Below are 24492 nucleotides of genomic sequence, written 5' to 3' on the forward strand. Positions count from 1 at the left end.
TGGTCTTCCGTCCATTCTACATAGACACCAATCTGTATCATTGGCTTCAAACACCACCATCCACTGGTTTTCCGTCTATTCCACATAGACACCAATCTGTATCATTGGCTTCTACTCCATTATCATCGTTTGGTTTTAGGATATACGCGGCGATCAGCTAGGGTTACGAGAAACGTCTAGCCTCCCTAAGGTGGGATCGCCACCAAAGGTTTTCGCAATCGCGCTTTTTCCTTACTATTATAATGGAAACGAATCGTATATATACCCCAAATTTGAAAAAAGCGGGCAAGAGGGGTACCCTTCACTTTAAACGTCAATATTAGCAAAGTTTGATAAGATAATAGGTATAACTTTATTTTAAACGATTTAACTATTATTAATGTTAATTATTGAAGATTAAAATAATTAAAAATAATTATATTTATTTAAATATTAAAGATAAACCTCTCGTGCAAAGAGAGAGATTATCATTGCCTCCTATATCTACCAAGGCCCGTGCATGCGATATATTTCATTCATTGCCTCCTATATCTATCAAGGCCCGTGCATTGTGATATATTTCATTCATTGCCTCCTATATCTATCAAGGCCCGTGCATTGCGATATATTTTTCAAAACAACAACAAAAATGGGAAACCCCAACTCAGAAACATAATAACGTTTTCATTGGATACTTAAGTTTATATAATCTTCTTGACACGGAGAGGTAATATTTTGGTTTTCCCAACTTGTATTATACACAAAATCGAAATATTTTCGTTTCGATTCGGGTAAAACCATTTTCATTGCTTCAAGTACAGTATCTATACTTTCATACGTTCCGTGAGGTATCTTATAAGCTTTCGTTTCGATTGATGCTTTATTAACATCTTTATCAACATCAACGGGTCTATTTCGATCCCTTGGAACAAATTGTTTGACTTGGAATTTACCCAAATTTCTGGTATCTAATTGATCCCGTGCAGTGTCTAAAGGATTACTAGCTATATATGTTTCCCGAAAAATCCATCGATCCCAATCTAATTCCGCTATTCCAAGTACTTTTCCATATTCTTTAGGAAACTTGATAGCCGTTTGTTTGTCTCCGTTAATTTTAATTTGCATAAATGTCATTCCCTCTTTCATCATTATTTCAAAATTTATATCATCCCCAGCTTTTGTTGTTATTGACTGTTTAAACGTTTCGAATAATTTTTGGCAAATACTTGTAGGTTCGTCGTTCGGACCCCTAACTATATTTCCCAATTTACCACAACCCCCTTCCCCAATTTCATACTCATAATCAAGATCCACCGATCTTACAACAAATTCATCAAAACAATCAGTTATGTTATCCCACTTTGAAGGCATATTTATTTCCGACAATCCAACCTCCCAATTTCCCTCCGATAAATTATACGTTGTAGGTAGTTCCGTCCTATAACTAGTTTTAGTATTTTCAGGATATAATTGCATCGAGGCATTACTAGGTAAAGTAATGTAAAAGGAATCGTAAGCGGGTGCTAACATTGCCATGTTTACTTGTCAAGTTATTTATTGCTAATGACTTATTCATCAATGTACTAATTGCTTTTATTAACTATTTTGATTGATAGGCGTGATACGGCTCATTTGCATGGTTTAAGGTATGGATTTCTGAATTATGCAAATTTTGATCATTTTTGACAAATTTGCATAGTTAAAAGTGGGATTTCTGAATTATGCAAATTTTGATAATTTTTACCTCATTTGCATAGTCAAAAGTGGGGTAACATACTACTTACCTCTACCCAGTGACCTATGGATAGCTAGATTGAACAACTATATAATTATCTTGTTTATCCAATACATACCTGCCCCCGGCTTACACCCCTTTTTTTAAAAAAATAGACAGTCAATATTTGATTGAAGAATTATCTATTACTCCTAATATTCCTTCAATAGACCTGTCAATATTTGATTGATTAAAGAAATTTTTTCTTAACAATGCATCTTCAGAGACCAAAGTTTACTGTCGTAAAACCCACTAATGGAATGACGCATCAACTCGTTTGTTATAATTAATCCTCTTGTTGAATTGTATGGTTTGATTGTAGGCGTATTTTTATGTCAGTTTTTGAGACCTTAGCTAAATCTAGTATATATAATTGTAATAAAATACACAATACAATAAGAAACGTTGAAATGCCTATTTTTTCTCACTGCTGAATGGTTTGACTGTAGGCGTATTCTTATGTTAAAGTTTTTGAAACGTTAGCTAAAAACTAGTATACACAATATCACAAAGAAACGTTTGAAGATTTATCTAAGATCTCGTACGCATTCTTGGTACTTTAGACGTTAGTGCTTTAAGGGTACATATTTTCAACAAAACTATAATTATCTGTCTAATAAATTTAGCCAAAGGCTCATTATTTACATTTACATCCCCTTTTAAGACATCTGTCAATATACCTTCTGTGGAGAATGTTTGACCGCCTGACATTAAAAAGAGATTGTTGTCTCTGCATTTTTAATCTTCTGTCGAAAACACAGTTCTTTTGTTTTACCGACTGTCAATTTAGGGGCAACGATTGGACCTCATAAGAGCTATTGTCATACGTGTTTCACATGCCACCCCCCTCCGTCATGTGATTTATATTCTATCGCTAATATACTGAGTGAAAGGACTTTGAAAAGTATATAAACCGCACTCCAACCATTTGGAGAATCATCATTTAGGAAACACTCTTCTAGATAACATGAAATCTGTAGTAGTTCACTTTGAGTATCTACACGGGAAGGACGAAAAATGCAACCTCGCAGGCAATCTGATAGTTAAAGAAGTAAGTTGTGCTACTGTTACTAAACTTCCAGGAATAGTGTCATGGACATTTTTACCGCCTTATAGTCAATCTACGCTACCTTCGTCTACACAACGACTCAATAGCTACATCACCAGAAATTTACACGGAATCTCATTTGGACGAGGAGAAACGCCTTATCACAATCTTCGTCGCTGTCTCATGTTAGGTACCCGGTTCGCAGACAGTATATATTGCAAGGGTAATCAAAAATGTTTCTTTCTTTTTAATATTTTAAATAAAGAAGTCATAAATTTGAATGACGTGGATTGTCCAAAGGCCATGGATATAGAAGGTGAGACACGTGTCACCTGTCTCTATGACCACCAAAGAAACACGTTAGCCCGTCATCGTCCGTGCGCATTGGAAAAGAGCCTTTTATACGCTGATTTCGTATACCAGAACGAGGACAGTATAAATTTTATGCTAATAGTGTAAAATTTTAAAAAAATTTATGTTAATAGTGTAAAATTTTAAAAATTAAAGTTAAGTTTATTGCATTTAAATATGGATTTCTTATTGGCATACACAATAATAGATCATAAAGGAGAACGGTTTTCGTAATTGTTAGTTTGTATAATGTACATTTTTATAATGGTCCTCTTTAATTAAAATAAGAAAATTTTCAAAGATATTGCATACGTCACAGATGGGGGGGGTTATTGGGGGTAAACATCTCAAAAAAATTGGTTTGCGGGGGGGGAAGGGGTAGTAAATACATTCGTATAACGGGTAGATACTATAATAGCTTCAGTACCATGGACTGCGAGCGAGAGAGAAGCCACTGATCTAAGATCTTTAAGTAATGCAAGGTTTTATTCTCTACCTGACAATGTATAAGGTCTATCATAAAAAGGAACGTTTCCAGCATGGGAAACTCTATAAGAGCCGCTTGCCGAACGATAAACATACAATTCAGCATTGATTTCCATGGAAAATACGCTGAACGAGCAAACAAACCTTTCGATGTCAACGAAGAAAAAACCAAGGGATATAGGAAAATGATCAATTGAATTGGTAATTACTTTTAATTTCAAAACCACACATCTCAAAAATATTTGACTTAGCATTTTAAATTAAAAAATAGCCTAATTCCTTACACTAATAATGATAGTTAATATCAACTTTCTTTTTAAGATAGAAGTTAATTTAGAATAAATGAAGTACTACTTATTATGAGAGTCATAAAGAATGGTAAACTATGGCCTATACTCCAAAATAAATTTTATACAACGCAAATCTAATTACCTTTGTATTAAGAAGTTAACTCTGCTTAAAGGGCTAACTGCATAGATAATACAGTCGTAACGGGAGTATACTAACTTCTCCCTCCCCCCACTATGACATAGATGTGACAATCTGGGCTCAGATATTCTTTAGTGAAACTGACTTGTATTGTTACTTGATAATAGTATATAAACTTATACCGTAGTTACGCAGATTGGAGAAATAAGTTTATATTATATCAATTTCATTTCAAAATTAGATCTTTTGCTTTTATAGCAAAATGAAAAAGAGGAGTAAATTTACTTTATATTATAATCTTTATTCATGAAAAGCTCTGTTACTTTAAATTAGGGCCTACATCTATAAGCCCATAGAGATATGAAAGGAGGAAGTGACAGATGAATGGGAAATATTACGGAAGTTTTTGCTTTCTACTTAAATTCGTCAACTGAGAATCATATAAATTTGGATTGTATGTAAAAAATCTATAATAAGCAATAAGAACCAGAAATGCACTATATGCAAGTAGCCACTGGCCTCCAAATACTTCGCTAACTAAAACTATTACAATAGAACAGACCAAAATCATTCTTGTCTTATTTACTTTATATTATGATCTTTATCTCTAATCCTACGTACACCGAATGTATTACAGCAAACTTACATACCATTGTAAAGAATACGAAAGGGGTTACCGTCCTTTTTACGAAAGGAAAAAGTATTGAACTCCGTGCTTTCACACCTTTCTTGGTCGTAGCCTTGAACTTTAATCGAAAATCCTTAATAAGCTTTATATTGTTCTTAACAGCAGCGTAATATTTTTCGGTTCAGGAGGTTTCTACATTGAGATATATTTACAGTTAAAATTAGGGACTTAACGGGGTAAAATATTACAGGATTAGAAACTTGGAACAGTTTGCAATTTAAAACTATCGGATCTTGAAATTCCTAGCCGACTTGAAGGATGGTCAAATTGCCACTACAATGACAAGGGGAACAATATCTCTATGGACGACTTTGCCTCGGGTTACGCCATTTACTGTTTAGACTTAACACCTGACGGTTACGCGAGTCATTCAGATCATTGGAGTCCCACGAAACAAGGACAATTAAGATTAGAATTGGGTTTTGAAAAACGCACGACCACTACGCTTAGTTGTATCGTATTAGACGAATTCCAGGCTTTGTTACAAATATATAAAAATAGAAACGTGTCAATCGTTTGTTAAACAAATAATGAACGCCGATCAGATAACACGCTTTCTACGATTCACACCACATTTCCTAGGTGTTTACCCAAGTGATTTATTACCCGAAAAAATTTACAAGTTTCCTTCATCTATTATAATAAATTTAGACAATCACTATAAAGACGGGTCCCACTGGGTATGCTGTTACTTTGATGGAAACAAAAGGGGTTATTATTTTGACTCACTGGCTTTAGGGAACTTTCTCCCCTCGATTAAAGAATTTGTTAAAAGAAATTCAAGAAAATGGTCCTTTAACAAAAGAAGACTTCAAAACTTGTCAAGTTCGACATGCGGACTATATTGTATTATGTATATAATACAAAGAACAAAAAGAAAGAGCCACAAATCATTCATGCGACAGTTTGGACGAGATTGCTTGAAAAATGACGTCATTGTTACAAACATGTTGAAGCGCGCCCGTGAAGATTAACTTAATCCTTTTGTTAACAAATACTCTTTGTAATCTCTTTTGTATTTTTAAAAAATAAATGTGTCACCTTTTTTTAATACTGCTTTCTTTTATTTCGTATATTAAGGAAGAGGGGGAAGTAAAAAAAGGGGGATAGTAAATTTAGGGGGATATAACTCAGATAATCCTATCATCATATTCATTCAGCATCATGAACTCCGAGCTGCAAAGATATCACTCTTTTTACTCCTGGCCTCAAGATGAAAACTATAAAAAAGCTTTAAGCAGAGCGGGGTTTTATGCGTTACATACCGATGATCTAGTACAATGTTTCTAATGTAATGGGATTTTGCTAGCCTGGAAACCGACCGATAATCCTTACGAAGAACATTTAAAACATTTCCCCAAATGTAATTTTATCAGAGGTGGGCCTACTAAAAACATACCCTTTACCATTGATGAAACAGAAACGTACACCAAAAATATAAAAGTCAAGACTGAAGAAAAAAAGCCTGAAAAACCTCAAGAAAACACGGAAGAAACTTATCATACCGTTAAAGTCAAAACTAAAGATCTCGAAAGATTAGTTTTGGAACTCTACTTTAGAAAACAACTTAACGCCTAGTATATCAAAGAAAGGCTTAATGACTTACGTAAGATTTAAAAATAATATTAAAATTTATCTTCTTCCTTACGAAGATAGAAGGAATTATTTTAGAATAAATCAAATGCATTTTAAAAGGAAAATTGAAAAAATATCTTTAATATTAGAACCTATACTTTTAAAGAAAATAAAATAACTCTTTTACTTTATATTATGGTCTTTATTCCTACAAAACCATCTTTTGTTATAAGCATATACAATCAATCAATCAAATATTGACAGGTAAAGAGAGGAGATCGGGAAAACCCGACTCCTCCCCCTTGAGTGGCCGCCATCTTGAATTACTCCATACTGGCTGCACCCTCTCTAATAATTCGAATCGAACCCATTAATTTTACAATAATTCGAATCGAACCCCATTAATTTTACAATAATTTGAATCGAACCCATTAATTTTACAATAATTCGAATCGAACCCAATTACTTTTACAATAATTCGAATGAAACCCAATTACATTGTTCTACAAAAATTGTTCAAAATGGGCACCATCAACGTTTAAGCAAACTTGCGCGCGTACGCCATGAAGCACGTTAAGGTACACACATTTAAGCCGTCTGTAAAAAAACCTACAACTTCTGACGTTGAAAACTACCCTAATGTTTAGACCAACACAGCAGGGGGGAAATTCGAATTATTGTAAATGTAATGGGTTCAATTCGAATTATTGTAAAATTAATGGGTTCGATTCGAATAATATTAAAATTAATGGGTTCATTCGAGTTATTGTAAAATTTAAAGGGTTCATTCGAATTATTGTAAAACTTAAGGGGTTCATTCGAATTTTTGTAAAGGTTAAGGGATTGTAAAAGTAATGGGGTTCATTCAAATTATTGTAAAAGTAATGTGTCTAATTCAAATAAAGAATAAAAGACTGGTCAGTTACCAGTACATCTGAACGAACAAGTAACCGATATCTGAGCTACTTTCCTTACCTTTAATTACAATCATCAATAAAAACAAAGGGATTAACGCTTTTGCCCGTTTAACACGTTCACGGTCTTCCACTAGGTTTGAACTATTTCGACCATTGCCTTATGCTCAATAATCGAAAACAATTGGGTCAAAACCACAATACTAGTGCTATAATTCTGCAAAATCTCCTTGATTTCGGCCTACTTTTGAGAGCCCATAACGTCGCAACGGAGCGCTTTACCCCAAAACGTCATAGGACCTTTCGGACTCCTTTTGACCCAAGGAACATGCCTGCTAATTTGTGCCAGACTTTCCAGAAACACCCTGTATTATAGTCATGTTTATTCGAACTATGGAGCTAACTCTTATTTAGGAATGTATAGTGGAAGTCAAGTCTTACTGGACACAGTTAATGGATCCTTTTAATGTAATCAAAACTAAAACTACAGCGTGTACACCAATTACGCTGAGTGACTGACCCCTCGCAAAATATATTTCTGTTGGTAAGGGCTTGGTGAACTTCAACCCCTCTATGCGTGTGAAAACCTTCGCACTTGGCCGAGAACCCATAAAATAGAACGAAAATAGGACGGCTAGGCCGATCTCACTTCTGCTGGAACCAGTGGTTCATTTAAGATAATTAATATTTCTAATGACTTAAATACAATTGTATAAGAAAATAATTGACCAATAAAATTAAATACATTTTATACTTTAAAAAATTACAAAAAGAAGTAGAAGGGTGAAACTAAAATTCACAGACATAAAAGTTTATTGCACTTAAAATTCTTTGCTTTGGTTCCCACGATATGATGGTTCCCACGATATGAAAGTTCGTAACAACCAATAGGCGGTGGCCGAAATCCAACACTTTTTGAGAGAAACAGGGTTGCCATATTGGGCTGGAAATCCGCCAATTGGGCTTCTTCTCAAAAATATTGGCTTGAAATAAAAAAGGGTTGGCTGTTAGCTGGAAATTGGGCTTGTCGGGTTTTTCTTTGGCTTTCTGTACTTAAAATACCGCCAATAGGGGAAGATCATTAGAATGCCCAAAAAACTGACAAATGGTGATGCCAAACCTTTTGAGCGGCTTATAGTTCATGATTAAATAAAATGATTTAATTTTGTTTTGCTTTTTAAAAATGGTGCCAGTATAGAATTTGCATTCAAATTTCTAAAAAAACTATTTTCAAATTTTCACGATAAATTTTTGGCTTGTTTTTGGGCTGGATAGTTTAGATCTTAGGCAGTTTTTGGGCCTCTTTTCGAAACACATATTGGCGGTTTTTTGGGCTTGTTTCCATATTTGATTTTGGCGGGTTGAAGGTTTTCAATCTGGCATCCCTGGAAAGAAAATCATTTGGTTGTTTAGCAAGGATTGAGATAGTTGATGTTTTTGATCTCTTGTGTTAATTTTTCACGAAGTTAACGCAATGGCAAACAACAATCCAGTAGGCAGGCCTAGTACCTATGAAAATGAGACCTTACAAACACTTCAACGCGTAATGAATAACGAAGTCATTATGAAAAACTTAGCGCGATGCAACAGCTTCCGCTTCCGAAACAGCGATTACGAATATTAATGGTCCTTCAAGTATGGGAGGTTTACAAGCGAATTTGTCTAGCTTTTTAGACCAAATGCAGCACATCCGAGGGCAATACCAAGTTACAATGCACCTCAGTTTCCGGTTGCCAAAAGAAGATCAACAAGAAAGTAAGAAAATTATCTATTACGTAATGGAGTCGAATCGTAGAATAATGAATGCTTATCCGTGATGCCAGAGAGAATTAAGTAGGGAGTGGAAGCAATATGACAGTGTGCGACAGATTTTATAGATAACTTAAGTGAATAATAATATGTAATGAAATAGGTTCGTTTTGTCTAGGGGGATTAAATTAAAATGGACTGTCGGCATAATTAAAATTAACATTAAGATTTATTTAGTAGGTAATTTAAAAGGTAATAAGGTTAAACAACAGTTCATGATAAAAAGTACTTAATAAAAATTGGTGGGCTGGTTATTTCCTTATTGGCGCGCATGATTTCGCGAGAGCTCTTTTATAAAATAAATAGTTTTTACGGTACTGTGAAGTTCGTCATGGGCGCGGATCCGAAGCAAAAGATAAAAGTTCGGCCGGTTAAAGTTCGGTCCTAAGGTCCATCCTGCTTTAGGCCTGGTAACGTGGTTCGGGCTGGTCCTAGGACAAGTCGGGCAGAGTCCGGCCTCGAAGATAGCTAACGAGAGAGAGAATAATAGAACGCGCCGTCTTTTTATACCTTCTCACCAGAAGCTACGGGGTCTTCAAAGTTCGTGAAGGGCTCTTGAAAAGAGTTCATCTTCGAGTTCACGAAGCACACGCGGAGAGAGTTTTTGAGAATTGGTTATCCCGATGACGCTCACGGGGTTGGGGAAAGTAACCAGCCTCACACGCGGGGAACTACCAGTCATATATAAAAATATTTGAAAATACTATTGGATGAAGGGAATAACTTCATGCTTTGCATGTTATTGTTACAAGTGCTAAATGAGATGTAGCTACTCTTCAAGCTAATGGGGCGTAACAGGCCAGGCTGTTCCGGTCTAGAGCTAATTTACATAGTGACATTCTCTGACCTATAGCCTAGCTCCGCTCCGACTTAATTCTCTCTGGTGATGACTATGTGAGAGGGTGGCTGACAAAATGGGGGAAGTAAACCGGATAATGTTTGAGAGTCGTGACGTCAAGTATCGTAAATACTAGAATTAAACGCAACTAATGCCCTTCCAAATACCGAAATGATTCTATACTTGGTTTTAGGGAACTGGGAAAGCTGATGAGTATGAATATGTAATGTAAAATCGGGAGTATTTGATTGAAACATTGATTGTAATTGCTCCATATGAGCGCTCCGAGAGCTACGAATAAAATATTCAATTTGGTTTCAGCTTTAGTAGTGCAGTTTAAGCCTAATGGCTGTGGTGCATGACAGCGATTTCTGTTCTTCAGGGGAAAGGAATTTGTAACTCCCCTGGTGCAACCTAAATATAGTCCAATATCAAAAGTAGAGTAGGGCAGGAGGGTCGCAGCATCGGTAGGTACAGTCCCGCTCAAAGGTTTCTAGCCGTTTTAATTCGGTCGCCATTTTGTTTCTATTTGGCGAATGAGGCCATTTTCGAAAGGTTAGGATATCAAGAAAAAGATAAAGCAGAAATGGATGCGCTAGCCACATTGGGGCGACAGTAAGACATTAAAAACCACAAAATGCTGTACGATAAAATTGTCCCTTAGTAGAACAAGCTTAGATTGCATTAATTTCGAAGGCCATGAGGAAAACAATTACAAATCGGTTAATAATTTCAAAAGTTACAAAGGAAATAGTCAAGCCCAAAAAATCCTGGGAAACAAGCTTAAAAGAAAAGAATTCACGAAGAAATTCGACTTAGAATGCAAGATTTTGCAGTTCTTTCATGACTACGTTATTGAATGCGAAGATGGACTAATAGAAATAAACCGTGAAAGACATCATGGTTTTTGCAACGGGAGCAGAAGCAATACCACCTTTGGGCTTTGACGTTTGCCCCTCTATTGGGTTTCTTCATCCTTTAGACGACTCTCAAGAAGAGAAAAAAGGCAAGCAGCGTTCCAACAACCAGTTCCTGTGCCCTTAAACTAATGCTCCCTGTTATTCATGAAACATATGAAGCTTTTCGGGAGCGAATGGATTTCGCTTTGGGGAATACGGCTGGTTTTGGACAACCCTAGATAAGGTTTTCTTTTCATATCAAACTAAATGATAAACAGGGTGTTTCTAATTAATAAGCCATAAATTAGAGGGCTTGTTCTTGGGTCAAACTGAGTGAAAATTGTCAAAGAAGATGGGGTCTACAACTTTGCATTACGGAGATAAGAACCCCAAACCTTGATCTTCATAACATGTAAAATAACCAGAAATTATTCCCACATCAGAGCAGCTTGTTTCGACCCTATAAGTATCATTCGATCTCAGTAAGTTATGCATAACCTTGCAGAAGTACATTAAACTTGTAATGTAAAGCTATTGCAAATTCTCGTTCAAGCATACTTGTACCCGTTTAATGCACTTCTGCTTGTTGAGGGTTCAAAATCATTCAAGATCGAAGGCTATTGATATTGTCGTAGTTGAATGGGAATCATTATTTCTTCACATTTCTGGGTATTTTACTTGTTTTGAGGGACCATATCTCCGTAACCCAAGGTTGTAGATCCAATGTTCTTGACTTTGATGAACTTTCCACTTAGTTTCACCCAAAGAACACTCCCTTTAATTTACGGCAGACTTACAAGTAACACCCTCTATTCTTTAGAGGTTTTCTCGGTACTCGTTTTTCTTTCGTACTTATTCTATATTAATTTTTTTTTGTACAAATAAGACTTTGTAGCATAATAATAAAACATATGATTGTCATACTCCTAGCTTTGGCACTCGCATTGTATGCCATATTTCGCGCTGAGGAAATTATAATTTCTTAGGTTGAAGGCAGCGCGTGATATGATTGGTTGGAGGTTTTACATTGGAACTTTGCTCCACCACCAGAGAGTTGCTATTTTCTTGCTCTCTGTTGCTCTGTGATTAGCGACAGAGCACTGTGAGCAACAGATTCAGAGCATTATTTTAAAGAAAATGATGGTCATTGATGTTGGGAAGCTCTATGTTTTGTTAAAATCTTCATCGTTTGATAGTTTGGAGGAGGAATATTTGGAAGTAACCTGTTCACGAGAAAGTTTAGCCTAATATTTGCTCTTAAAGAAGAAAAGTTTCCCATTGGAAATACACTCCTTCCTGCTCTCTGACAGAACGGTGATGTCACCTATTTATTTTATTTGACCCGAGAGGGAGTAGGGTGCAGTTTTGGAGGGTTCACGGGCAGTTGAGCGGTTTTCAAAAGAGCGTTTTGGAGTAAAGCGGTGCCCAAAGCAGCGGTTTGCAAATCCGCGTGGAAGCAAAATCGCGGTTGCTGTTTCCGCGTTTCTAAATACAGCGCTATTTCCCAAAACAGCGGTTGCTGTTTCCACGTTTCTCAATATAGCGCTATTTTCCCAACCAGCAGTTTAGCACTACAGCGTTTAATAACCGTTTGTGATCCTCAGGTTATGGACTGGTTCGCGGAATATATTTTGGAAATGGTGGAAGCAAATTAATAAGAGAATATTTTGGAAAAGGTGGCAGCTAATTAATAGGAGAATATTTTGGAAAAGGTGGCAGCTAATTAATAGGAGAATATTTTGGAAAAGGTGGCAGCTAATTGATAGGAGAATATTTTGGAAAAGGTGGCAGCTAATTAATAAGAGAATATTTTGGAAAAGGTGGCAGCTAATTAATAGGAGAATATTTTGGAAAATGTCGCAGCTAATTAATGGGAGAATATTTTGGAAAAGGTGGCAGCTAATAGGAGAATATTTTGGAAAAGGTGGCAGCTAATCAATATCAGAATATTTTGGAAAAGGTAGCAGCTAATTAATAGGAGGATATATTGGATAAGGTGGAAGGTAATTTATAAAAGTTCAAATAACCCATCCCAACCAAACATTAAAACGCATTAACACACTAGACCACGAACCTGTTTGTTTGTCAACCATTAAAATTCAAACCTAAAGCTGAAATCAATTCTACAGGGCCGGAAAAATCTAATAAAAAGAGACCGAAGAGAGTAGAATTCAATGATGAATTGGAGAATCTAATCGCTTTACAAAATATAGTAGACGAAGCCTTATTAAACTAAATGATAAATAAAAGTCATGTTTAAAGCTTGAAATAATAATAAAAAAAATAATAATATTTCAATATGTATTGGTTAAAATGATAAATAAAGACTTGTTTAAAGCCTGAAATAATAATAATTAAAAAAAATAATATTTCAATATGTATTGGTTAAAATGATAAATAAAGACTTGTTTATAGCCTGAAATAATAATAATAAAAAAAATAATATTTCAATATTTATTGGTTAGTCTCATTTACACTAATACATAATTGCATACTTTAAATATCCGACTCATATTACTCAGACCAGGAGGGCGTTAGAATAACGTTGGGTGTATAATCTCGTCTCGATTTGTCTGAATCGTCTCTCTTGGAAGGCAAGGAGAGAGCGAGCTCTAGTTTCGTTACGATGAGAGAACTCGAGGTTTTAATTAAGCTAAATTTTGACGGTCTTTGAACAATCTCCGTACGGTGGGATATAAGAGATCGGGAAAGTTGGGTGATAGAAGAAACATGAGGCATGGATGAGGGATATACCCTATGGAATATTACCATAGGTATATACACCCTTTAGCATGTATATTCATATTATATGGATTTTAGTATTATTAAGTTACAGTTTTCAAGGAATTTATACAGTATATCTATAAGCTATATTTTTAATAACGAATTATTATATAATGGGTGATGCTACCCATTTAATTTCATTCCTAATCCGTATCTGATTTCGAACACATCTCGGAAAACAACTAAAAATGTAAGCGATAATCGTATTAAGGTTTTTCTGAGTGAGTCGTTACAAATGTATGTTATAAAATAAAGGTTGGAAGGAAACTCCTGCATAGTTGAAGCGAACTTTATGAGAGCCAACAACCAATATGTCCTTAAAGAATTGGCGTTTCTCGTTATTAAAACGGGTGAAAGTGATGTTTACACATTTAGGTCACCTTTCCCCTAAAACAAGTTAAACGTGAAAGACAAGGCTATAAACTCCTGGATCTAAAGACACATTTGCGGGATGCTATGGGACGAGGGTGAATACGAATTGGACGAATTATCTGGAATCGTCGCGTCCATATCGAAGAAAGCACCAATCCTTTACACTAAGGGGCTAGAAAAACAAGTATATCTTTCTGAACTTTTTGGAAAAACAATAATAAACGTCGAAGAATTAGGGTGCCCCAAGTACAAAGACTTGTCGAATCCCTGTTCAATTGAGTGTAAATATCACTCTGATAATAAAAATTGCGCATTATTCAAAGCGCACCAAATAAAACTATGGAATGCGTAATATTTATCTTACGAATAAAAGTGTTTTTATTTAAACCAACTATGTTTTACTTATATCACAACATGGACTTTCTATACGAAAACCTATTGTCGTAATGGGAGTAGGAGTTTTATTACAAACGTACCTCAACAATTTAAATCTGATGCTTATTCCTTAATTTCAATATGGCGAAAATCAATTTAAAATTCTTCACTATGACGTACATGATGAAAGAAGTTCTTTATTACAATGAAATTATTAGACAATATTTGTCTAAAAGCTGGAATAGTTTTGCGTAGCAAGAAGCAAGAAGCGTCACTTTATCGTAGATCATATTACATGACTACAGAGGGTGTCGAACCTTTCACATATATAGAGAGGATTAGGGAGAGTAATGGGTATGAAATTTCATTAGTACATAAGATCAAGTCAGACCTAGCCAATTATCAGTCGCGACGAACAAATAGGCAATATGTTTTCATGCCCTTTATGCTCGAGAAAATTTTCTTTCAAGTTCCTTTTAAATCGCCACGTTCGTGAACAACATGGAAAAACAAAATATGTCTGCCATGTATGTAATAATAGTTTTGCCAGAAGGTACAGACTAATTCAGCATTCGCGAATTCATCGGAGTCGTCCAGTTTCCCCCACGCCTGGACCATCTGACCATAAACCCATAGACCTCGAATTAGCCACCAACGACCAGGTGGATGACTTTCTTCAAAACCTCGAAGAAGTCGCGGTTCTCGAAGACGCCCTCGTGAGTTCGCGATATACCCCGCAAACGAGTGAAACGGATCCAGAATTAATAATTAAAAAAATAAAATCATCATTAATTAAATACTTGGAAAACCATTTAAGTAAGAAGCGGGGTATAAAGTGGAAAATTTTTTTACGTGTGAGATACGTTCGCGAACTGAACGACGGATCGGAAGTCGAAGCATTACAATATTTCCGAAGCCGAACTCAAACTTCCTTACTATCACATTTAATATCTAACCAAATAGACTCGTGTGTGAAACAAATGGTACAGGCGATGGAGGAATTTCAAGATATGGGCAATGGATGGACCATAGATCGTATCTTGTTTTTTCAAGTGGACATTATTAGATACATGCCACTGGTAGGTGGTACCTATATAGAGCTTCCCCCTGAACTGAATAATCGCGGAAAAGGACTCTTAAATATTAAAACTAATGATCAAAAGTGTTTCTTATGGTGTATTCTCGCGAAATTACATCCTCAACCTCCAAAATCTCATCGCGATGATCAAAATAAATACGTAGCTTTTGAAACGGAGTTAGACTGCACCGACATTTGTTTTCCATTTGAATTAAATCCACTCAAACTAAAAAGGTTTGAAAATAAAAACAATCTATCTATCAATGTTTTTGGTTACGAAAAAGAAGTTTTTCCTCTCCACGTCAGCGAAAATAAAGCTCCCGAGGATCGACAAATAGACCTACTTTATCTAAAATCCAAAGAAAAGCAACATTTTTGTCTAATTACTGATATTAGCCGACTATTAAGTCATTTCACAAACTATAACGGAAAAATTTACGTCTGCCGTTATTGTTTACATCGTTTCGCGGGAAAAAACTCAGAACGAAATCATAGAGAACACTTAAAAAACTGTAACGTGCACAGTCCACAACTCGTTAAAATTCCATACAAAAAACCCATCTTGAAATTTGAAAAAATTGATTGGCTTCAGAAGGTAGGAAGTCATTTGGAATTTCCATAAGTTCTTAGTCTTAATAAATTTATTTTTAGGTCCCATACGTAATATATGCGGATTTTGAATCTATAATTGACAAAATCCAGACTTGTTACCCAGATTCTTCAATCTCATCAACAACCAAACTTTCTGAGCACGTCGCGTGCGGTTTCAGTTACGTCGTAATAGGACCCGACGGAAAGCCAAATGCGCCTGTAACATATAGGGGAACCGATGCCATAGACATTTTTGATGGAGCGAGACAATATCACTGAATTATTAAAGGAAAATATTCCTATGGATCTGAGTCCAGCCGAGGAAGAGTTATGTCGTAAAGCGACTCATTGTTACGTGTGTGAGGACGTCCTAACACAGGATGATCCGGGAGTCAGAGATCATTGCCATTATTCTGGTAATACGAACATAAATATACTGTAAATATTGATAAAAATTAACTAATATTAATTACTAGGGCATTTTCGTGGAGTTGCGCACAATTCTTGTAATTTAAAGTTGCGAGTAGGAAAGTTTACTCCTGTCATAATGCATAATTTGTCACGGTATGTTCTTGTTTTAACATCAAATATTAACTATAATAAACTATGTAAAATTTTCAGTTACGACGCTCATCTTATAATGCAAAGGATAGGACTTCAAAAAGATGAGAACATTTCGTGTATTCCATCTAACAGTGAATCGTATATCAGTTTCACTTTCGGTCGCTTACGTTTCATCGACTCAATTCGTTTTATGCCCGCTAGTCTCGAAACTTTAATTTCTAATTTGGCCATGGGAGGTAGAGAAACATTTCCCATCTTGAACTCTTTCTATCCTGCTCATCAAGTCCCGTATTTACTGAAAAAATTAACCTATCCCTACGACTATATGAGCAACGTCGAGAAGTTTCAAGAGGTCGAACTTCCACCCAAGGAAGCCTTTTTCAACGCTCTAAATGACGAACACATATCGGATGAGAGTTACGAGAATGTTCGTCAAGTGTGGAACATTTTTAAAATCCAAAATCTAGGTATTATCTATGGAAGATTTTTAAAACAAAAGTGAAATTAATGGTGGTTTATTAACAGGGGAACTCCACGATTTATACGTGCAGGCGGATACCCTTCAATTCGCCGACGTATTCGAAAGTTTCCGCGCTATGTGCGTAGAATACTACGGTCTGGATTGCGCGCATGCATATACTGGACCGGGGTTCGCCTGGGAGTCCGCGCTTCACATGACTAAAGTGAAGTTGGAGTTACTTCTCGATATTGATATGCACTTGTTTATAGAACGTGGTATTCGAGGAGGGGTGTCTATGATTAGCCATCGCTTCGCGGAAGCGAATAACCCGAACATCCCCGAAACCTACGACCCCAAGAAAGAGAGTAATTACATCATGTACCTCGACGTTAACAACCTTTATGGTTTCGCCATGGTCGATTATCTACCCACGAGTTGATTCGCTTGGGTACCAGTCGAAGACCTCCTCGACTACGCTCATAAACACGTGCTTTCTCTATCGGAGAGTCTCCTTACGGTTTCATTTTGGAGGTTGACTTAGAATATCCCGCTGAACTTCATCACGAACATAACTGTTACCCTCTCGCACCCGAATCTCAAAGAATAAAAACGGAACAATTTTCTTCTTATTATAAACTGATGCTACAACGATTACACCTTCCGGAGAAAGACACCCTACCTAAACTAGTTCCCAATCTTTACAACAAAGAGCGATACGTAGTTCACTATCGCAATTTGAAATACTACGTATCGATAGGACTTAAACTCACGAAAGTTCACCGTTTACTATCTTTCGACCAAAGTCCCTGGCTTCGCCCCTTCATAAATTTTAATACTGAAAAGCGGAAACTTGCCACCAATAGTTTTGAAAAAGATTTCTTCAAGCTTTTGAACAACTCGTGTTTTGGTAAGTAAACCGCAACATAAATTGAAGAAAATGTTGCAATTTAATTTAATATATAAATATATAAAAGGTAAAACGATGGAGAACTTGAGAAACCGGATAGACTTTCATCTCGTACAAACACCCGAGCGAGCCATCAAGAAAGCGTCCTCTCCGGCATTTGAAAAATTTACGATTTTTCACAACGAACTCGTGGGTATCCATATGAAGAAGAAGTCGCTTACTTCGAATAGACCAATTTACACTGGATTCACCGTTTTGGATCTTTCGAAACTAACTATGTACGAGTTTCATTACGAGTACATACGAAAGACCTACGGTGACAGGGCTCAGTTACTTTTCAGGGACACGGACAGCCTCACGTATAATATACAAACGGACGACGTCTACTTAGACTTTCATAATTCATCCCATCTTTTCGATTTCTCGGGATATCCGGTGAATCACCCTCTTTACAATAACGTAAACAAAAAGGTTGTAGGAAAAATGAAAGATGAGATGGATGGAATTCCTATACGTGAGTTCGTTGGACTTCGTCCCAAAATGTATTCTATCCTCTCCGAAAAGGGGGAGGAAAAAACCGCGAAAGGTGTTTGTAAAAGAGTAGTGAAAAAAATTATCCGACACTCGAGTTATCGGGACCTTCTCTTTAGTGCTCGAGTTACGAGTAATTCTATGAAGCGGATAGTCAGTCAGAAACATCAGCTGTTTACTGTCTCCCAAAATAAAATGTCTCTAAATCCTTGTGATAATAAAAGATATATTTTGGGAGACGGCATTCGTACCCTATCACACGGTCACCACTGGATAAGCATTTTAAATAAATAAAATAATATTGTTAATATGAACTTATATTTATCGATTTTTTTAAATATATGAATATTGAATGTATTTTTCTGTAAATAAACTTTGAAAAACACTATAATTTATTGAAAATTTATTGAATATCTTGAATACATAAATTCTTGGATCATCTCATCATTTAAATTTTTATTTTTCGAAAATCTAGACACGATATTAAACATTTTAACACCCCTACATCTATTAAGAGCGAAATACACACAAAATCCTCCACACGTTCTACTAAGATTTCCTTGTAATTGTAACGAGTTAAAAGTCACAGTTTTACTATTTCTTTCTACAAAGTCATTAAAACGAAACATATCAGGTGGATTTCCGTACGAGTCGAACATTTCGGTATTGGCATTTCTGGAGAAATACAAGGCTACCCAGTGCTGACCAGCACCGTTTGACGTATCGGTGTTCACGATATAAAGAGACGGAAAAGTCGTCACAAATTTTGGTAGTTGGTCAGCGGCAAACACACCCCGAAATAAATTTCTGGTGAACTTATCTTTCCCCAAAATTCTCGTTAGTTGTATTGTATCCATTCTAGTCGAAGATTACGGTTCGGTTTTTATCAATTTCAATCAAACTCTGGAATTCGGCGTATACAATAACGGCGATGGTTTCTTTTATCGCGGAAGCGAATTTCATTTCTAGTCTCAAATTTCCATTTTTAACGAGATGAAAATGGGAGGCATTCAAATCAAAGACAAAAAGACAGTTTCCCCCAGGGTAATCGTCGCGGCTTATTTGATTTCCTTCGTCAATATTCCACTGACCCGTTTGAAGAAATAAATTAGCGTACGCTTGGATGTAGCTATGTTCTGCAAAGTTTGGCGTCAGCGGTTTATGTGGTACACTACTGCCGTCGGCGAACAAACCAATGTGGTTCACATCAACGGGTTGGAAATTATATGGTGACAATTTTAGATCACCCAAAAACGCACTTTGTTCGACCATCCCTATGACGACTCTATTCGGTTTCTGCCCATTAAATAAATGATCCTGCACGACGCTCATGTTGCCTTTTGGGATCGAAAACGAAGTAACTTCCGTGCGGGTAATTGGATATTTCGCTCTCGACATTTGTAACACCTTCGCGTGTGCAAGCGGGATTTCAGGTATCAATTTGACTTTCCTCAAATATAACTATGCCGCTGTAATGTTCAGTTTACATTTTACGTCAGAATGCAAGCAAAATTCGGTATTGGGCTTTCCAAAAACAAATTTTAAATCCACCAAGTTCAAAAGGTAGCGAGGTTGTTGGCAAATGTCTAAATGAAGAGCACCAATCATATCTATAGTTCCTTTTTGGGCGAATTTAGCTCTCTTCAAGAAACCCTTGTTATTCGCAAAATCGTTGAACTTCCACGGCGTGTCGCGATAAAATAATGAGCTTGTTAAATGACTATTTTTAGCAGAGTCTCCAAACGTTAACATAGTTTGAATCATATTTTTGTACGGGTAATTTTGAGCGCAAGGGGTAACCGATTTCTCGTTTAAAAATAAATGAACTTCGGGTAAGAGACTATGCAAAAACAAATTAACGGGGGCTACATTATCCGCCGGCGTAGTAACTGTACCATCCGCGGCAATCACGGCTGCTTTCGGGGAAGATCCATCGTCCATTTTCACATCCACTTGAATATGAAGCAGAGTTTGGGACAAATCCGTGTAGGATTCAGAATTTCCACTAATGCAGAAAACTAAGTTTGAATTGTTGCTGATGCTGGAAATGGGAAAGTATTCGACCCATTCACCACTGATATTTCCCGTTTGCGTTAACGGGACTTGGAAAATATCCAATTCGCCATTGACACAGCCACTAGAGTTAGGATGCATCAGCGCCATATTCTTGGGCTTTAGGAAAATATATCGGAATAAGAACGACACGATGTTTTCCTCTTCTTAGCTTTAACCCGAGTGACTTTGCGATGCACCCTCCGCCTCTTTTTAATTCCGGATCCTGTCATCTCCCTAACTACATTCACAGCTGACAATAAGGTTTCTTTACCGGCGCTCTTCGATCTAGTCACTAGAGACTTTTTAATTGGAATACCACTAGCAACGTCCGTCACGACTTTCGCTCCGGTATCGAGAAATTTTCTTCCAAGAAACTGAGCACCACGTATAAAAAGGGGCATGGCGCTCCGAAAGGCCGAAGCCAGTATGTTCCCTAATCCATAGCCTCTTTGCACAGGAACACCCCGATATACAGGCATGGATCCGAAACCAGCCTGGTTTAAATAGTAGTTCTCATAATCGCTTAGGGCGGAAATGTAATGGGGTCGTCCCATGATGTTTGTCATTCGCCGCTATTCACTGAACTGAAAGTTACCCCATCCAGCTCGTATTATTATAAGGTGAGCCAGGTCCTCCGCGGTCTGAAGTGTAGAGTAACGTTCACTTACCCTCGTTCGAATTGTATAGGGTTTCCCAGTTCATCCATAACGTTAATTTCTATAGTTTGTATGTCCGAAGAAGCTACAGGCAGATAATGAGGTCGAGCAAATTCCACATCGACAGTTTCTCCGTCTTTTCCTTTCACGCTGATTATCCTCAAAAGAGGGACTTTACTATCCCCTACGATCGTATTTGTAACTACGTCAGAGTAAACAAACAGAGAATGTAAGCCAGCATCCAAATCCACGATATAAGGCGCCATCATGGATTCCGTAATTACGTAATCATCATTTGAGTCAAGCGTAAATCCCATCATAACCGCGATATCACCAGGTATATTTATCGTGTAATTATAGTCCATGAAAACGGATACGCGTTTTAAACTAGCAGTATACGTGAATTTGATTGTGCTATCATCGAACAACAACATTCCGAGTAAATCTCGAATTGATAAAAAAACTCCCTTTTGGAATAACAACTACCGTTTCCATAGTTTTAGCGTCAGTGGACCAAATTCTTATAGATCTTTCTCCCCTCACATTATTCCAGGTTCTTGGATAACTTATTTCCGTCAATCCAACTTCGTAAGGGCCATTAAGTTTTACTACTTCTGGAAGATACGTCCTAAATTTACTCGTAGTATTGTTGGGAAAGTATTTTGTCGATGAATCGGATGGTAAAGTGATATAGAAACTCATTGTAAGTCTATTTCCTGCACCCAACTGTCAAATAGGGGTCCGTATCCACTCCAACGTACCAGCAATTCTACGGTATTGTCAGCTTTTTTTCTCTTTTTCAGCACTTTTTCAATTTTGAACGCGCAAGTCTCGAGATCTTTTCCGACCTTTTGTACTTCCTCTTTGTAAAAAACTCCCAAAATGGGTTCCGAATTTAGCGCCTCTAGTTTATATACCGGTGGCTGTCTCGGTATTTGCTTAATCACTCGAAATAATTCTTCCGAAAAATTAGGGACGTATCCTTTCTCAAAAAGCCCTTTGTTTTTGCTTATTCTGACAATGTCTCCGATTTCAAAATCGTACTTCACAGGGGGACTAAAGTCAATATCTCCGTATAAATTTTTCCAAATGATTTTGGAATTTTGAGGTGTTACTTCTATAGGTTTGCATTTAATTGAACGATGGTAACTGTTATTATAAGCACTAACTAATCCGGGGAGCACATCAACGTACGTATAAGTATTTTTCGCAGTAAAGTATCGATACATCCTTGATTTAAACGATCTGATAAATCGCTCGACAATGCTGGCTTTCACTTCCGAGTTTGTCGCGAAAAACTCAATTCCTCGTGATTTTAATTCGGCTTGAACGGCTTTACACAAACTCATTCCCATGGTCACTCTGTATTCGCCTTGGTTTTCTTTCACCATCCAGTATCTTTTTCAACGCCTTTACTATAGTATCTCCTTTCTTATCTTTCACCGGTTCAACGAAAGCGTATTTACTAAAAATATCTATACAAGCAAGTATATATCGATGCCCTTTGTTTTGTTTCGAAAGTTTCTGGAGGTCAATGAGGTCGGCTTGCCATTGATCGTCTATACCGTACGCTATCGTCTTATTTCGTTTATATCGCCACCTGGTATTTTGTTTTTGTCGTCACTTTGAGACCCTTCTCTTTAGCTGAACGATACAATCCGCGAATACCAGCGTACCCAACAGAGTCAGATACGTCGTAATAAATATTTTCTAGCTTATCCATAAATGGTACTATTTCCGGATGTCCGTGTTGCATAGTACAATATTAAGAAATCGAAAACTTCGATTATTACGAAACATAATATTATTAAGACGCCGGTTAATATTTTTGGATTTTTTGAAAAGGATTCAAATAATCTGGACACGATACCTTGCGCTACAACTTCTGTACAACCATCCATTTTGAGATATGAAAGGCAAATAAACTCTCATAACTCGTGATAAACGTTTTATTTGTAATTAAAATCAAATCGTCACCCATTGATTAAGTTTGGGTGGTGGCGCGTTAAACAATAATGATTTCAATACACGCGCTCAAGTAGGGTTTTTGATTAATTTTTTCGGTACATTGTTATTTTGCAATATTTCGTAGAAGCTTTTGTAACCAGTTGGGTCGGTATTTGGTGTGGTTTTTCTAACCGCATCGTAAATTAAATCGACTTCGTTTGATCCGGGCACGACCCTTCCCCCAATTTCCATTTCACCAATTTCGTTCCACGAAATATACCTCAATGTCCAAGTATACAACGATATCGCGTCAGGAAGCATGCTCGGTGGGATAGACGTTGCAATTTCTTCGTACCAGGTTTTCTTAACCGATGTCTGTTGTTTTTCAACTGGTTTCCTATTAGATGCAATGTGTCGTTGCAAAGTTTGATTATATAAAGTTAATTTTTCCGATTCGCAAATACGAGGGTTGTCGAGAATAGTTTTCATTTCTTTATCCAAGGATGGTATGTCCGATTCGAGAGCGACATCTTCGGTGGTAGTATTCTTCATTCGACGTAAAGCGTCCTCGGACACCAAAATCATTTTCCGAGGCATTTATTTATGGCAGAGCCTGCAACTGAACTAACGATTGAGAGTAACGGTGCCAATAAAAGTGGGAGAAAACCCCCTTTCTGAACTAGAATCTGTTTCTCTTAGCGAGAGGAATTTTTCTACAAAGTTTATGCAACACATTACGGTGTTTCTTCAATTGTATCTTTTGCCCGTCTGTTAGTTGAATGTTACCGCGTAGTACATTTATACAACATTCGACTAAGGCTAATATAGCGTCACGATTCGATAGTTTGATGATAGCCTTCCTCTGTTTCGCGTTACAAGTGCTCAAAAATTTTAAAAAATTCAAGTTTTTACACACCCGTTTTGATGTTGATATAGTCATTTCGGTACAAAAATAGCGGCTTCTTCCCCTGGTATTATTCCCGTTCGCAGTCGATATTCATCTGCAGTGTTTGGCTTCAGGTCGATGAATAAATAACCGTATGGTTTCGCCACGGCTTGACGAAATGCATCGACAACAAACTTGGTATTTGAAGGGGAAATTTGTTTAGCGATATTTAAGACACTGGAGACGTCTCAAGCCGAAGGAAAAATTACGAGGTATTGGGAATTTAAATTGAGGGTCCTAACTTCTTTCCCGTGATAAAACAAATTTTGCATTAAAATGAGTACCGAAGTGTTACGGTGATGGGAACCTCGAATAAATAAGTTAGTGACGTCTTTGTTATTAGCTATTTCGCATAATAGATCGTCGAGGATTATAAAATTTCTAACCTCGGGATTCAAATTGCTCGGGTCTAATAAACCCTCGTGAAACTCAACGT

At 36.8% G+C, this 24492-nt stretch overlaps 3 protein-coding genes across 3 annotated transcripts; 1 reads left to right on the plus strand and 2 right to left on the minus strand.

The window, feature by feature from the left end:
• Nucleotides 1-2720: 2720 nt before the first annotated feature.
• On the plus strand, nucleotides 2721-3260 carry LOC149588957 (uncharacterized). The gene is made up of 2 exons (XM_089861870.1): nucleotides 2721-2991; nucleotides 3067-3260. The coding sequence occupies exons 1-2, from the start codon at nucleotides 2721-2723 to the stop codon at nucleotides 3258-3260; spliced, it is 465 nt and encodes a 154-aa protein (XP_089717996.1).
• Nucleotides 3261-19913: 16653 nt separating this feature from the next.
• LOC149588958 (uncharacterized protein F54H12.2-like) lies at nucleotides 19914-20615 on the minus strand. The gene has a single exon (XM_089861871.1). The coding sequence runs from the start codon at nucleotides 20613-20615 to the stop codon at nucleotides 19914-19916; it is 702 nt and encodes a 233-aa protein (XP_089717997.1).
• A 1246-nt stretch (nucleotides 20616-21861) lies between these two features.
• Nucleotides 21862-22554, minus strand: LOC149588959 (uncharacterized). The gene has a single exon (XM_089861872.1). The coding sequence runs from the start codon at nucleotides 22552-22554 to the stop codon at nucleotides 21862-21864; it is 693 nt and encodes a 230-aa protein (XP_089717998.1).
• Between the last annotated feature and the right edge of the window lie 1938 nt (nucleotides 22555-24492).

The sequence above is a fragment of the Phalangium opilio genome, unplaced genomic scaffold (assembly GCF_054372755.1).
Source record: "Phalangium opilio isolate 3A_F unplaced genomic scaffold, DU_Popi_V2 ptg000523l_1, whole genome shotgun sequence".
In the NCBI taxonomy this organism is placed as follows: Eukaryota; Metazoa; Arthropoda; class Arachnida; order Opiliones; family Phalangiidae; genus Phalangium; species Phalangium opilio.

Coding starts and splice junctions, on each gene's coding strand:
- LOC149588959 (XM_089861872.1), bottom strand. CDS start 22,554: ATGGTGAAAGAAAACCAAGGCGAATACAGAGTGACCATGGGAATGAGT.
- LOC149588957 (XM_089861870.1), top strand. CDS start 2,721: ATGAAATCTGTAGTAGTTCACTTTGAGTATCTACACGGGAAGGACGAA. Junction 2,992..3,066: donor TCGTCGCTGTCTCATGTTAG/GTACCCGGTTCG, acceptor TTTTAAATAAAG/AAGTCATAAATTTGAATGAC.
- LOC149588958 (XM_089861871.1), bottom strand. CDS start 20,615: ATGGCGCTGATGCATCCTAACTCTAGTGGCTGTGTCAATGGCGAATTG.